At 37.9% G+C, this 17739-nt stretch overlaps 1 protein-coding gene across 1 annotated transcript in view; it reads left to right on the top strand.

Moving 5' to 3' along the window:
• Window positions 1-1026: 1026 nt before the first annotated feature.
• LOC136875597 (serine-rich adhesin for platelets) overlaps window positions 1027-17739 on the top strand; it is a 39789-nt gene continuing 23076 nt past the window's right edge. Inside the window, exon 1 of the mRNA XM_067149140.2 lies at window positions 1027-1818. Coding sequence (XP_067005241.2) covers window positions 1345-1818 — 474 coding nt within the window. The 5' untranslated portion in view covers window positions 1027-1344. The remainder of the gene's footprint in view (window positions 1819-17739) is intronic.

Genomic DNA, 17739 nt, shown 5'->3' with positions numbered 1-17739 from the left:
GTGATTGTCGGCACAGTTCTTATCACAAGGAATCCACTATCTCCACGGCTTTAATCATCTTCTGAATCCGCAGCCTGTTTCCAGTCATTCGACCGGGTCAGGAATGGAATGAATAAAGCCCCCACCTAGCAGCGAAGATAGGAATTGTACCGGCTGCCGAAGCCTGTCGCACTCCTCCGGGGCAATGATTAATGAATGACAGATGAAATGAAATGATATTCAAGAGTGGTGCTGGAATGAAATATGACAGGGAAAACCAGAGTATCCGGAGAAAAATCTACCCCGTCTCGGCTTTGTCCAGTACAAATCTCACATGGAGTGACCGGGATTTGAACCACTGAACCCAGCGGTGAGATGCCGGCGCACTGCCGCCTAAGCCGCGGAGGCTCCATCACATTCTGAAATAAGGTGTAAAGGCACAGATGCGAGAGTAATCTCAGGATATCTAATTACTTCCTTTATTAGGTCCTTGCCTAGATAAAGCCGACAGCCGTTTTTCTCTTAATTCCCTTCTAGACGGTATTTCATGGAGTCGTATCTTTTCTGGCTGCGAACAACCTTGCCGAGATTGGCAAAATGGTACACAACAGTTGAATATTTTGGGGAAAGAATCTGAAGTTTCAGTTCTACGAAAAATATAACTTATACAAACGGAAAGAAACAAGGCCCAACACCTTAAAATCACTTTTGAAATATCTATAAGAATAACACGATTAATGCATTTCACAGTTATATTCAAAATATCTCTTGTACGAACGAAAGTGACCTGACACATTTACTCATTGTACGAAATAACTCAGGTTTTCACACACATTCATGCACCAATAACACAGTGCTACACCCACATTGACAGCGAAGATTGTGCGTCTACTGCTGCACTCTTACGGCGACTTGGAGAAATGTCGGTAGTCGCGCCTTCCTGTGTTAAACTAGTGGTATAGAGCAGGCAGTATAGGAAGATCGAGACGGCGGTGATAATATCTTCTGTGGAAGTGTATGCATACTTGCATTCGACATGGCGGCTTTTTGAAGTAGGGTTTTGAAAGTCGATTTTTTTTTTTCTGATTTGGGAAGTTTTTCCTAGTGCGGAAATGTTGACCATAGAAATGAAAGTAAAATCTTTACATTTATAAGAGACATAAGTTCATCTTTACGTTAGAAAAATAAAACAATTCTTAAATGACTGAATTGTTGCAGATGCCGTCATATAACCGTAAGGATATGTAGAAGAGAACTATTGTTTTGTGGAGAGTTTTCTGTGAATATAGTGTTATTTAATAACTACCTGGAAGAGTATCTTCATTTCAATTTACAGATTTACGAAACGTTTCATTCCTGTCGAGGATGGGTCAAAAACGCGTCACGTTTGTATCTGAACAAAAAACCAATCTCCATAGGAAAGAAAATATTAATGACAGGAATCATTCCGCCTCAAATTTAACAAAATTTCATTCATGCAAACGCGGTGTCTTATTGCAGCAATGTAAAACGCAACCACCTTCCAAAATTGAGTGTGTTAAAAAGTCTTTGGTGAGAAATTTTGAGCAAGCTGTAACAAAAAAGGCTATTGTGAGTAAGGCTTTTAAAGAGAAAGTTCCAGCGGATGGAATGCTGAAAGGTGGTAATTTAAAGTCTAAGTACAATACCAGGTATGCTACTCCAGAGTTATATTCTACATTGTGTGTGGCCAAAAGAATGCAACAGGCATCAGAAAAGGACAAGTCAAACGATTTAATGATTCACTCAAGTGCTGATAATGTAGGGAAGGCTGACATGGGAGCTGCATTGAAACTTGATTCACCAGTATTAAGAAATGATGTAAGTAAAAAATTCCAAAGGTTCCACAAGAGTTGAAGTGTTGGAAGAAAGAGAGAGAATCAAAATTTTGTTTTCTTCTGGTATGAATGTTGTGCATCTAAACATTCTGTAGTGACTGAGACCCTTAAATAGCATTTTATTGTGCTGCCTTTAATATATGGACCAAAGTTAGAGTGGCTGACTCATTATCCCAAGTTCATGGTTTAGGTCCTGACCAATCTAACTTTGTGGAATTACTTGTTATCATAACTTTTGGCAGGTAAAATATCTGTGATAGTGGTGGCTACATGCTCATGACTTAATTAACTTATTTTGTAATATCTGAAGCCACTTTTATTTTGGACTCTGTTAATTTGTAACTGTTTGGTTCTACAGTCACCATGTGAGTTGGCTGGCGGTTAGAGGCACGTGGCTGTGAACTTGCATCCGGGGGATAGTGGGTTCGAATCCCACTGTTGGCAGCCCTGAAGATGGTTTTCCATGGTTTCCCATTTTCACACCAGGCAAATGCTGGGGCTGTAACTTAATTAAGGCCACGGCCACTTCCTTCCAACTCCTAGGCCTTTCTTATCCCATCGTCGCCATAAGACCTATCTGTATCGGTGCGACGTAAAGCCACTAGCAAAAAAAAAAAAAGTTCTTCAGTCTGCCAAAACTAATTCTGAGTAATAAATTTATAAACTACTTGCAAAAGAAAACTTATGGTAACAGTATTATTGCCCTACCTGAAAATTAAGTTATTTCTTTTTCAGGTATAAGACTGTTACTTGATTTATCTATATATAAGACACTAGGCCTAACTTTTTTTTCTTTTGCAGGTAGTTTATAAATTTATTAGGCTTACTCAGAATTAGTTTTGGTTGACTGGAGAACCTAACGGCTACAAACTAATTAACTTAACCGTAGATACAATATTAAAGTTGCCTAATATGAACAATGAATTGCTACACAGGCCACTGAAATGGCACCACTTATAGAGGTCTGTACCCTGGTAGCTTGCATGCATCAGTATTTAGTTTGTATTATTATATTGTTAGTTAGCATTTTATTGCAACCTATTCACATACTATAAGTTTGCAAATGTACCTTGCAGTTTTATTAATTGCTGATGATTTACATTTTAATCAGGGGCAGTATAATCATAGGTCATTCTACTCCAAGCCAACACAAGATTTTAAACACTGTTACAGATTGTTGTAAATTATTGTATATTGAGTGCTGTGAGGACTATCAAAAGTTACCAAATTCTATATCAATGTGTCAAGCAGTTTTGATGTTACGTGGCTTTAAAGCTAGGTAAACATTTTTTACAATGTAAAATATATTTGAGGTGCATTTTAATGGTCTTGCTCTGATAGACATTCATATGGGATGCAAGCCAACAAAGATTGCTCATGTAAAACATTTCCAAATTCAGTGAAGTGTACTGCTATGTCTTTTTCTCTTTCAAAATCCCAGTGGGTTCGAACACCAATGTCAGCAGCGCTGAAGATGGTTTCTAATTTTCACACCAGGCGAATGCTGTTGTGCTGTTTTCTGATTTTATTCTATTGTTTGTTAGCATTTTGTTGCAACCTATTCACACACTGTAAGTTTGCAAATGTACCTTGCAGTTTTATTAATTGCTGATGGTTTACATTTTAATCAGTAGTAGCAGAAACCTCAAAAAGTTCAAAGCTAAGTTTTATATTTGTAAGTAGGCTAAGTAAGTAATTAATTTATCTTTATTCGTGGCAAAGTTAGAGCTGAAGGGCCTCTCTTACACTTAACCCTTTCAATCCCAATGTTGCTTTAAGTTAACATGATGTTCAGTACATACATGCACTAAGCTTATTATTTTCCCCTGAGGCCCAATGTTGCTGTGAATTAACTATAGATGTAAGTTTCCATAATCAGTCAATAGATGTAAGGAAAGTCGTATGTAATTTCTCTTAGATAAAAAAGTTGACAGTGGTGTACCGCATGGTCAAGAAAGATTATATCTTGGTGTTTACATTCTGCATTTTATAAGTGTTGCATTGAGAATGTATTTATTTTGTTTGGTGTGAAAAGCTTTAAAAATATCATATGTAGAGATAAACTTCAATTTAGAAATATTATTTTGTTATAAATAGGTTTGATGTTGTTAATCTAAAGCAGCATTGGGACCCAAGGGGCAAACTGTGTTACCATATCCTAACCTCAAAACAATACTGAGCAAAATTAAGCATTTTGGACGAGAACTGAAAGAGACAGAAATTGAGGATATTCTTGAGAAGCTTGTGGACGAGACAATGTCTGACTTTGAAGATACTTATTCGGCAGTTCGATAGGTAGGCAATCAACTTTATATCTACATATATGTAGGTGTTGGTCCAGAAGATAAAAGACAACGATTGAGCCAGTCGAAAAAGAAAACTGTGGAAACAAACAGTCCCCAAGTGGTGAAATAATATACGGTAATCAGTTCTTGGGGGAGTAGATCTAGCAGATATGTTGCTTGAGCTGTACCGAATATATATTAGATTGGTCAAGTGATATATGGGAACTATGTTTTAGTATGTTAATGTTGCAGTAGTCAATGGTTGACTACTGTAATGTAAACATAAAAAGCAGCCAGGAGAAAAATGCATGTACTGTATTCCCATGTACAATTTCAGTTAGAAATATTACAAGCACTGACTAAGACAGGGAAGGTTCTGAATCAGAAGCGTGGGTGACTAAATGACAGTCCAATTCTTGAACCCAGTTGAAAAAGTTTGCTCCAAGACCACTCGATGATGTCAGGTATAATGCATATAGACACTGGCCTCGGTATGAAACAAAGAAAGGCCGATGTAAATTTTGTCCTAGTGGAATCACCCAGCTGACCTGCTCTAAATGCAGAGGAGGAGGACAGGAGCCAAGAACTGGTTCTTCCAGTTTCATAACAAGTAACTGAAGAAACATTACATTTTGATGCACGATTTACTGCTCTATTCGCTTTTGTAGAATTGTATAACGAGACAATGTTAGATATAGCTTATTTTTTTTGCTAGATGTAATTTTGTGTACAGACAAACACCATGTAAATTGTTGTGTGAAATATGTATGTCGCATTTGAAAGAAAATCCAGCATGTTGCTCTCGGTTAACATTGGGAGCCTGTGATAACATTTATGTGGGAAATTTTGAAAATTGTTAATGAACATGATCACTGTGTCCTAAAACAACTGTTCTAAAGAAGAAGAAAATTCTCCCAGAAATAAATAATAATTATTTAAAATAATTACTGGTAACAGAAATGTAATTTTTTTAAATACAGCAAATCTTTTTTTAATAATATAGTACTAATAGCAAATATGGAGATAGTAATAAAAGAAATAATTAAAGAATGTACACTATGTCATAAATTAACATGATAATAACTTAATTATAAAACTACCATTAATAATAAAAGAAGGAAACATGGTAAAAACCTATAACTAGCAAATACATTTCCATTTTTTTTGAAAATATACTCATTCAAAACCCGCGAGAAGAAAATTAAGAAAAGTGACTGATAAACAAGACATTGCTTTGGCATATTACTGGATTAAAAACTTTTTTCAGATTGTATGTGTAGGCCTATACTATGAGGGTGAATCAAAAAGTAAGTGTCCGGTTCCATGGCTAAATGGTTAGCGTGCTGGCCTTTGGTCACAGGGGTCCCGGGTTCGATTCCCGGCAGGATCGGAAATTTTAACCATCATTGGTTAATTTCGCTGGCACAGGGGCTGGGTGTATGTGTCGTCTTCATCATCATTTCATCCTCATTACGACGCGCAGGTTGCCTACGGGAGTCAAATCGAAAGACCTGCACCTGGCGAGCCGAACATGTCCTCGGACACTCCTGGCACAAAAAGCCATACGCCATTTCATTTCAAAAAGTAAGTTACACTTCCAAGGTACGGCCGTTCATGAAACCACCTACACATAGGCAGCATGACTATGTCAACATACAATGTAAGTTCACTTTTCCACATAGTCCCCAAGAGACTGTAAACGTCAGGCTGAGTGGCTCAGATGGTTGAGACGCTGGCCTTCTGACCCCAACTTGGCAGGTTCGATCCTGGCTCAGTCCAGTGGTATTTGAAGGGGCTCAAATACGTCAGCCATGTGTCGGTAGATGTACTGGCATGCAAAAGAACTCCTGTGGAACTAAATTCCTGCACCTCAGCGTCTCTGAAAACTGTAAAAGTAGTTAGTGGGACATAAAGTCAATAACATTATTTATTATTGAGACTGTAAACATTTCTTGGAATGGTCAACCAACTTTTCGATTCCGGATACCTAGAAATCACCTCCAGCGCTATGGAGACAGCTGCTTTCACCTCTTCATCGTTTCGGTATCGTCGTCCACCGAGATTGTTTTTCAGCTCACCGAACACATGATATGTATGTTGCCATACCTCCCACTTGAATCGCTGCAGCAGTTCGGACGTTTGGGGGGCCGTGTCAGGTCTTGAGTAATCATGCAACAAAACCACACTGGCGCTTAATTTTCCCCGCCGTTTTTTTAAATTGTCTTACGCCACTGCCTCAACATTAGACAATAAGAAGCCAAACTGATTGTCATGCCTTTTGGCATAAATTCCGCGTGCACCACACCTTCCATGTTAAAGAGCACTGTCGCCATTATTACCTTTCGTGTTGAAGGTTGGAACTTGGCCTTCTTTCATGGTGGTGATGTGGTGTGCACCCATTCCATTGATGTTCTCTTAATTCTGGGGTGAAGTGGTGCACCCACGTTTCATCCCCTGTGGTGATTTGCCGCACAAACTCGCTGCCCTCCACAGAATACTGTTACAAAAATGCCAGTGACAATTGGAAACGTTGTCTCTTGTAAACATCGATAAGCAAACATGGAAACCATTTTTGACACAGTTTACGAAATCCAGGGTACTGGTGAACAATGGAGAACACACTGCCATACAAAATGTTCAGCATCCTGGCAATTTTCTGCAGTGTTATGTACTGATTCTCTCTAATGATCCCATCCACACGGTCGACATTTGCAACGGTTGATATAGATGTTGATTCCCAGAGGACCGAGCTCGATAGCTGCAGTCGCTTAAGCGCGGCCAGTATCCAGTATTCGGGAGATAGTAGGTTTGAACCCCACTGTCAGCAGCCCTGAAAATGGTTTTCCGTGGTTTCCCATTTTCACACCAGGCAAATGCTGGGGCTGTACCTTAATTAAGGCCACGGCCGCTTCCTTCCCACTCCTAGCCATTTCCTGTCCCATCGTCGCCATAAGACGTATCTGTGTTGGTGCGACGTAAAGCAACTAGCAAAAAAAAAAAAAAAAAAATTCCCAGAGGGAACCTGAAATATTTGTTCCGAATGAGTAAATTTATAATACCAATATAACTGGTCCATTATAGGACCAATTTACTCATTATTTGCAACGGTACCGGACGTTGCTTGCCTGTCTTCACGATATTGGTCCGTGAGATCCGTGTGTCCGGCGTCGAATTGCTTACACCACTTTACAGTACCTGGGCAAGAAATTGTACACTCGCCATATGCAGCAGTGGTTTCACAATTAATATCCTTGCAATTGAGCCGTTTAGTCCATAGAAATCTGATCGTTGCACACACCTCCAATTTGGAGTGAACATCCAGTTGACGCAGCATTGAGCCTAGCCCGGTCTGTACACACAACGCAACGCAACGGGGATGCCACACCAACCTTCCTATAGGACATGTCAGTAGTTACTGTAGCTTTCTCCGCATTGGCCATGGTCACGACACACAGCATGCTCTTTCGGCAAGCTAGCGTAACTTTTTGATACACTTTCATATTAATTTTTATGGCCTTTTTTCAATTTATTTGGGCCGGTAGTGAACGGCGATTTGCACAGTTTTATGGTCGAATGTCCTTCCTGACTCTAATCGAATATGGAGGAATGTATTCACTGCTGCATGTTTCTATGGTATTTGGTAGTGTTGTGTGTTATCTGTAGATGAAGAGAAGTGTGTTAAGACAAAGAAAAGCATGAACACCGTGTCCCTGAGCCACAAGAATTAATCATGTGTCTGTCAGGTCATCAGCCCAGAGGCTGTTTGGATCCTCAAACACCACCAAAGGTTATGCAGTTATAAAGAAATGGTAAAAACCGACGGTGGTACCAAAATGAGGCGTACTAGGCAAGATGAGTAAGTGAGATAGTTTGTCATTGCTTTCCTTACTAGGCCAGAAAGTGCTGTTGCAGCACAACTGACCCTATGAGCAACACATTTCATAACAATCGGACTCACTGACCTCTCTCTGGATGTCATTACTCAGCACTACCCATACCTCAGAAGCTTCCATATTGTCACAGCAAGGATCAATCGATCAATACTGATCTGCATTTAGAGCAGTCGCACAGGTGGCAGATTGCCTATCTGTTGTTTCCTACACTTTTCTTAAATGATTTCAAAGAAATTGGAAATTTATTGAACATCTCCCTTGGTAAGTTATTCCAATCCCTAACACCCCTTCCTATAAACAAATATTTGCCCCAATTTTCCTCTTGAATTCCAACTTTATCTTCAAACTTTTAAAGACACCACTCAAACTTATTCGTCTACTAATGTCATTCCATGCTATCTCTCTGCTGACAGCTCGGAAACAAATTGAGCTGCTTTTCTTTGGATTTTTTCCAGTTCTTGAATCAAGTAATCCTGGTGAGGGTCCCATACACTGGAACCATACTCTAGTTGGAGTCTTACCAGAGACTTATATGCCCTCTCTGTTACATCCTTAATGCAACCCCTTAACACCCTCAAAACCATGTGCAGAGATCTGTACCCTTTATTTACAATCATATTTATGTGATTATCCCAATGGAGATCTTTCCTTATATTAACACCTAGATACTTACAATGATCCCCAAAAGGAACTTTAACCCCATCAACACAGCCTTTTCTTGAATGATTTCAAAGAAATTGGAAATTTATTGAACATCTCCCTTGGTAAGTTATTCCAATCCATAACTCCCCTTCCTATAAATGAATATTAGCCCCATTTTTAGAAAGTTTTAAATTGATGGTACTCCATTTTTAATTTACAGTATTTTTTGGAAATAGAATTCAATGCTGGGTTTATTGAGTTTGTGACATGTTTAGTACATGAGCATACAGTATATAGTATAGGACAGATCAAGTGAGAATTCATTTAAAAAATTGGATATATCATTTAAAATGATCTCTATATATAAAATAAGAGTTTTGTCTGTACATTGCTCAGAATTTGAAAAGAATGGTATTTCTGTATTGGTCATGTCCATAGTAACAAGGAAAAGCACTTTTTACTTTGCCATAATTTGTTTGTCTGTATGTATGTACACGTATCACGAGAAAACGGCTGAAGAGAATTTAATGAAAATCTGTATGTAAAGTTGGGGGGTGAGCCACTACAATCTACGCTATACATAATTTTATTTACACTGAGTGAAATGGTAGTTTAGGGGAAGGCCTAAAATTTAATTCTCAAGTATTTATATTATTAGTGGTCCTGTCAATAAATACTACATAACTAAAGTTATATAGAATTAAATTTCTGATCATTTATGTCATACATTGTTACCGCACCGGCTTTGATAACACAGACATTCTTGAATTTTTTTTTTTTTTTTTTGCTAAGCCCATATCAACGCCAAGTCACGAGAAAATGGGTTAATAGAATTTAATGAAAATACATAGTTGGAGTATAAGAACAATTTTATTCACCCTGGATGAAATTGTAGTTTAGGGGCAGGTGCCTAAAATTTAATTTTTAACCCTTGTCTAGTCATGCCAAAATTATTACGTTACTAGTCGCGCACAGAGGTAACCTCCGGGGTTAAAAATGCGCGTCATCTTCGTCCTTTGAGATGTTGTTTCGGCATGTTCATTTGCAGTATTCTTCGGTTTAATTAAAGATAACCCTTTTGAGTACTTGTAGGTTATTTTTACACAGTTTGTTTGATCTAAAAGCAGAATTCTGTAGACCTTAACAATGTCGAATGATCTTATGATATCAAATTTGTGAGACTCGCCATTACCTACGACGATCACATCATTTGAAATATGAAATAATCCTTTTCTAAAATAAGTTTAGAGTAACAAAACAACAAGGTCATCAACCTCAAGTAAAAAATTGTGCTCTAAAATATAAGGAAACACGGAGGAAACGTCCAGATGATGTCACTCGTCGAAACAATGATCCCACACTCCCACACAGGATGCACGATCGCGCCAAAATGCTGACAGGACGAGTCTAAATGAACAAGGAGAAAGGTATAGGGATGGTAAGACCCACAGTTCAACTGGGAAGTTCAGTAACGTGCAAAATGTAATTGGCCCGGAGGAAATCTCCGTGAGCGACTAATTAAGGGTTAAATACCTATGTTATTGGTCCTATCGAAAAGTACTACATAATAAAAGTTATAGAGAATACAGTTTCCGACCATTTATGTTTTATTCACTTTTACCGTACCTACTATGATAAGAGTGGTATTTTAGAGTCGGTAGAAAACTAAAGCGCATAACATTGAACAACAATAATATTACATTGTCCATTGTTTGCTGTGATGTTCTTTGTCTCTTATACTGCCGCTCAACTCCGATAGATGGGATTACTGCTGCGTACTGAATATAACAGCCTGGCTGAATATTAGCAAGAATTAGCTGGGGAGTTAGAAAACTTTCTTCTTTAGCATGTCATTCCTCTGATTCATACATTTTCTGATACCGTACTGCTGGTATGTAACACACTGGTTATCATAGTATTCCAGCTATTCAATCCCTACCCTGACACGCTGTTTTGAATGAGCAGTGTGCACACTTAAAGCAGAGGCTCTCTTAGTAGTAGTAGTAGTAGTAGTAGTAGTAGTAGTAGTATGATGCCGACTTGGTCTAGAATTACAATTTAGGTCAGTTCCAATTATAGCACCACTATTCACTAAATAACTCAAAACTCAACATGAAAAGAGCCGTTTCTTAAAAAGAGCTTATTCCTCTGCACTTTTATTAAATTCTACATTCATTTTATTCAAAATTAGCAGTGAAGAGGGGGGTTTCTCCTCTGCCTTGGAGGAAAATTTGCCTCCAAGATAGATTTTTCCACCGCCAGTGTAGTGAATTGAGATTTTCTGACTCATTGGGTTCTCCTAGGAAACTGATTAGTAAAAGGGCATAGTTTTTGCCATGGGACTCTCCACTATTCGATCCCCCTCCCCCCTCCCAAAAAACTAAGGGTGTTCACGGATCACGGCTGTTTGCGGCCTGGTCATTCCAGCTCTGGACCTTTGGACTGTTAGATAGGCAGCGTAGTACTGTTTGTTAAAAGTGAGAAAATGTGTGGTTTTTCATTTGATCGAGTATTTCACATGAAAGCCTTGCTTTTACTCGCACCATTCCTACTGACATCATTGTAATGACCTATGTTCATTTCAGTTGGGAAAACCAATAAGACGGTCTTTCTAAGGATGTAAACAGGCAGGTGGAGAGTGAGTGCCTGCCAATATAATGAAATTCCCCAACCTGATTATGACTGATGGTAGGTCTACCATTACAATGAAAATTCCCTATTCCAGTCTTCATATGAGAAGAGGTTTGGTGATTTCTCCGTAACTTTTCTTGAGTAACATTAAGAGCTATGCAATTTAATGACGTGTACATTACCTAACCTAGCATTCTATATACAATGTAGAATTCCATAGCAAAGCACGGGTACATAAGCCAGTCATTAAATAAATTTAGATACATTATTTTTGGTTTAACATCTGACTAACCTGGATAGGCTTTCAGCGATGATAGGATAGGAAAAGGCTAGAACTGTGAAGGAAGCGACCGTGGTCTCAATTAAGATAAAGGCTCCGCAGCATTTGTCTGGTGGTTAAAGCTTCGGTACCTGGCAGGCAAAAGTATGGTTAGAGATCCACATGACTTGGACTACAGACATGTATCCCATGACACCACGATTAGTTTTGATTGGTTAGATCCAGCTAGTGACGAGATCATTGGTCTAGATTGGTTAGGTCTGGCTTGTGACAAGACCATTGGGCTTCTTTCACAGACTCCACAAAGGATATATTGCTTAATTATCCCACGACTCATAGATCTTAAAAAAGCATTTGACCTGGTTGACCACAAAATACTTCTGAACAAGTTAAAATTAGCAGGAATTAGAGGTTTAGCACACAAATGGTTCCAAAATTATTTATCAAATCGAACACAATATGTGATGATTAATGATACTAAAAGTTTTAAGCAGCAGACAAAAACTGGAATACCGCAGGGCTCAGTACTAGGTCCAATTCTATTTCTGATTTATATTAATGACATACAATCTCTAACACTAAAGGGGAAATGTAAAGTATTTGCTGATGATATCTTAATAACTTACAAAGGACTATGTGAAACACGAATTATGGAAGACATAAATTGTGACTTGGACAAGTTATCGGAATGGGCTTTATCTAAAAAAATGATCATAAATGTGACTAAAACAAAATACCTAATCTTTCATAAAACAGCCCATAAGATAACAGCGGCTAACACTGTTAACCTAAAGGACCAAGTAATAGAGCGAGTCAACTCAGCTAAGTATCTTGGTATAATATTAGACTCAACACTTTCCTGGAAAAGCCATATTGATTATGTAATCAGCAAAATTACCCCTTTGATAGGAATAATGCACAGATTAAGATACAGTAATTTTTCTCATCAACAATTGAAGTGTATATATTATGCAATAATCCACCCACATCTAACATACGCAAGCTTTATTTGGGGAAGATGTAGGAAAGATTACATTAATAATTTGGAAATCCTACAAAAAAAGAGCCATCAAAATCATGTATGGATTCCCCTTCCTCAAACCATCACATGAAGTTTTTTCAGAGTCAAATATTCTGCCATTCCATAAACAAATTGCATTTTCATCAGCAGTCTTTATGTATAAGCTAGACAGGAAGTTAACCCATTCTACTGTTAACTTCTCCCACTTTAGTGAAATTCATGGATATGAAACTAGAGGATCATTAAGGATATATCCCTCTCATTCTAATTCAGTAAAGTATGGAGTGAAAAGCATAGAATCATCAATGTTTAGGGAATATAATGTGTTGCCTCCTGTTATAAAGAACTCTAAATCGATTATATGTTTTAAGAAAAAACTGAAGGAATATTACTCTTTTACAGATATCTTAATATAATCTCTATATAACTTGCTTTAATTAATACAATAATATATATATTGTCCATATTTAGTATATTACAGCCATGCAATATCTGAATATACTTCTGAAAAATTATGATCCTAACATGTAAAAAGAAAGAAAAAAAAAGTACTTGTCACTTTACAGAAAAGCCATTGTATATGAAATGTAATTATGGTGTTGCCTTAAAAAAGTATGTACTGTATTGTCCCTATCACGAGCCAGAGGCTCATGGGACCTTTTATCACCAATAAATAAATAAATAAATAAATTAAAAAGTCTGTGACCTTGCCAATACCTATGTGATCACATCGTAGGTACAGCACTCCCATCCTGCACACACCATGGCAATTTCCAAATTGATGTTGTTGGTTTTGTTTTTTGTTTTTTGTTAACCGAATGTGGCAGTCCTTGCCTGGACACAATGTGAGGTATACCAGACTTGGCCGGCTGATAGGAACACAGCAAATGGTCACATTTCACTGGTTTACACAGTCTCTGTTTTAATTCTTCTGTGTAAGTAAGAGTACTTCTAGGAAGGATCTCTCCTTCATGCTGCTTAAGGTTTTACTGCACATCATTTTTATGTTTCTTGTCTTTCCTAAATATGCCCATGCCTTTGCTGGCAGGACCTAGTGTTTACAGTGCACTATGTCTTCTGGTATAGGCTAGAGCAATTTTGTTACTTTCATAGATCTGTCTCAGTCTTATTCTTGGCTTACCGAGCTCAATAGCTGCAGTCGCTTAAGTGCGGCCTGTATCCAGTATTCAAATCAAAATCTCTTTATTTGCAAATGAGGCGTCTACCTCGGTGGCAAATGGTACACTAAAATACATTATTGTCAAGCACTAAATTTTAAATTAACAAGAGAAGAATTTTTTTTTTCTAGAATACAATAATATACAATTTATGCTAACAATTTTTTTCTATTAAACAAACAGATCATCCTTAATAAATTTATATTGTTTACCAAATTCTACTTATAATATCTCCTATACTTACAAACATAGTCAACTCATATACAGTATGTGGAATTACTTCAAATAATACTATGCAACTGGTATAAGGTTAAAATTTACATTGCATTTATTTACTTTTTTTTTTACCCATTTTGGAACCTAAGTAGCATAACGACCTGCTGCGTCTTAACCAGAGCCCCCTTTTGCCACCACTTTTCAGAGTTCCTGAAAGGCCTTCACAGCTACCGTAGCGGTCCCAGGGCCCTCGAAGTCCCCACTGTACTTCACCCCTACAGGCAGTCCCCTACTTTGGCTGTCCAAACTCCATGGATCAGGGGATGGAATTAATTTTTTTTAACACACATTTTTTATTTATAATAGCCTGCATTGGTCGAATGTCCTCTAACATTTCATTTATTTTCCCTGGTGCTGTTTATTCTCTTCTTGAATACCTGTACATATTTTGGGAAAGGATCAAACACTACCCCTGGTAAACTGTTCCACTCCTTCACGCCCTTCCCAATGAATGAAAATTTACCCCAGTCACTTCTGCTAAAATTCCTTCTAATTTTATACTTGTGGTCAGTTCTGCCAATATAATTATTTTCCAACTGAAGCCTCTCACGGATTTCTCCCCATGCTTCTTCTCCTGTATAGGCTCTATATAATCCTATAAGTCTAGTTTTCTCCCTTCTCTTACTTAAAGTTTCCCAGCCAAGTTCCTCTAACATTTCTGATACACTACCGTTTCTCCTGAAATCCCCTGTTACAAATCTTGCTGCTTTCCTCTGCACACTATCTATCTCTTTTATTAGGTATTCTTGGTGAGACATTGTAATTATGGGGCTTGGTAAGCGTTTACAGTAGGAAGGTTCGCAACATCAATGACCTAAAGGACCGTGTACGGGATGTGATATGTGTGTACAGGCTTTAATTTACTGTTAATCGTTGGTTTTTATGTACTGGCGAACAGGTTGAGTGTGCAGGTATTTGGCACTTGCAGCATACAAGGCACATTCAATGTATTTCATTTATCGATGTATAGAGATGTATGTAAAGCTAATAAATTGCTTTTGCTATTTGACTGTTAATATAATTTTGACTAACCCTTTAGTTACATCTACGATAAAGATTGCAATATGTGGGAGGAGAGCAAAGGTACTGTTAGATTCTGGTAGACCGAGCTCGATAGCTGCAGTCGCTTAAGTGTGGCCAGTATCCAGTATTCGGGAGATAGTAGGTTCGAACCCCACTGTCGGCAGCCCTGAAGATGGTTTTCCGTGGTTTCCCATTTTCACACCAGGCAAATGCTGGGGCTGTACCTTAATTAAGGCCACGGCCGCTTCCTTCCCACTCCCAGCCCTTCCCTTCCCATCGTCGCCATAAGACCTATCTGTGTCGGTGCGACGTAAAGCAACTAGGAAAAAAAAAAAAAGATTCTGGTAGTGAAAGGTCATACATTAACTCACAGCTATATGAGGAAGTTCTGAAAGAAAATCAGGAGATAATGAAAATTCCTGTGAAGAATAAATTCATTGTGATAGCTGTTGGTAGCAAGTCAAATAGAGAATAAACAGATAGTGGTACCAATTACGACTGTAGAAGAATACAACATTCAACCGTGCCTTGTAATACCAAATCTTGTGCATTCAGTTATTTTAGGAGCCGACTGGCTTACGAGTCACAGGGCTAGATTAGAGTTTAATCTGAGTAACATTTATTTGTCTTGGGGGGAAATTAGCCAAGAAGTATGTGTAAAGTATGATAATGTGTCTGAGTTAAGTGCTGATAAAGTGAGTTCTGTTAAAGAGATAAGGGGGAAGTTAAGTGAAGTTTTCCTAGTGAGAGGAAATGTTTTGATGTTTGCCACGTGTCTCTCGACAGGATCCGAGAGATAGTCTGCATGAGGCAGTGATGAGGAGTAACTTAAGTGAGAAACAAGAGGATCAATTGTGTTCGATGTTAGTTGAGTATTGAGATGAGTAGGTTCAAACCTACTATCTCCCGAAACTACCTGATGATGTCATAAGTGTTACAATTGTGTTGACTTCTTGCCATTTTTGTGTCGGCTGATGATGACATGGACATATGTCAAAACCGGTCCCATAACATATTAAATATGTTGCTACATTAATTTGTGCAACAATATTATTGTATTGAATAGGTGGAACATCTTTCTCTTTTTAGCATTATAATTATTATTGTAAGGTAAGAACTTCATTTTCCCGTATTGAACTGAGATTCACAATTAGAATTCAAGAAGGTTCAACCTATTCAATACAAAATGTGTTGTACAAGGTGTTCACAACATATTATTTATTATTGCTAGTACCGGTTTCGACGCTTAATGGCGTCATCATCAGCTAGAAATCACAAAGTGGGCATAGTACATGTCATAAAAGTGTATAGATAATACATACATTGCAAAATACAAATGATAGGCTGTTTTCTCATTAAAAGCTAGAAGAATGATGTGTAAAATATAGTGATATAGTATAACACATAAAGGCGTTATAGTCTAATGAGGCAAGTGAGTATTATACAATAAAATTGATCTGATGAATGAGAATAAAAGTCTTCATATGATAATAAAACGATGCGATAAAATTGTCCACTCTTCTATTGTTGTTTAATGGAGACATATATAAGTCCAGGTCCAGTGTTGTATGTGGTTGGCAAGACCATCAAATATTTGTCTAAGGCCGAGACACCTGACGTTGAGAGGTTGAATAAGGTTGATTTTTAAGGTTGTCTCAGCTCAATGTGGGTGGTGAAGCTTAAAAGGAAGAAAAAACTAAGTTAATGAAATGGATAGCTAAAAATGGGATCGCGGCCGAATATGATAGGATATGAGACTCACCTTGTTTAGCATGCTGGTTGTATGTTGTGAGAAGAGTTGTGGACGAGTGAAATGGGTGTGAGTAAGTTGAGTGAGTGTGAAGGTAGGGTGGAAGGAGCGGGGAGAAGGAGAGAGGAATGGAAAGGAAGGGATGGGAAGGCGGAGTTCAAGGCGGGTCGGGGGGGCGGAGTGGTGGTGGTGTGAGACATAGAAGAGTGTTTTGGAGAGCGTAAAAGATCGATTTCCTCTCTGTGATTTTGATACCTCTGAAGACTTTGATTAGAAAATCGAGAAGGATATTAGGATTGAAAAATTGATCTAAGTGAATAAAACAGTTTTCCGTAAAATCGAGTAAAGGGCCTTTGTTTATGTTTTTGAGAATTTCTAGGTCTTGTTCTATGGTAGTGAAATTATGCTTTGAGTCATGTATGTGTTGGCCTATTGCAGAAAACCAATTATACTTAATGGCATTAACGTGTTCTAAGTATCTAACTGTAAAGCTTCTCCCGGTCTGTCCAGTGTATGAGGAAAAACAGTTATTGCATTGAAAACGGTAAACACCTGATTTTGCGTGAATGTCGGATTTGTTTATTGACTTGGTATTGTGAACTATATCCATATTTTTATTGTTGGTTCTGTACAATATTTTAATATTATGTTTCTTGAAGATGTTAGTTACACTGTGTATGTTTTCATTAAAAGTGAAGGTGGCGTATAGGGCAGGGTTAAGTCTTTCTTTGGTTAATGTTGTCTTTAGTCTATGTTTACATTTGTTGATAATGCGTTCTATGAATGAAGAATTATAACCATTATATTTAGCGATGGCGCGTGTGGTATTCAGTTCTTTCTTTAGGTTTTCCTTGGATAACGGTATTTTTAGTGTACGGTCTACCATACTATAGTAAGTGGTGCACTGGTGTGTGTGTGGGTGTGT

The sequence above is a fragment of the Anabrus simplex genome, chromosome 6 (assembly GCF_040414725.1).
Source record: "Anabrus simplex isolate iqAnaSimp1 chromosome 6, ASM4041472v1, whole genome shotgun sequence".
NCBI lineage: Eukaryota > Metazoa > Arthropoda > Insecta > Orthoptera > Tettigoniidae > Anabrus > Anabrus simplex.
This window is presented reverse-complemented; position numbering and strand designations above follow the sequence as displayed.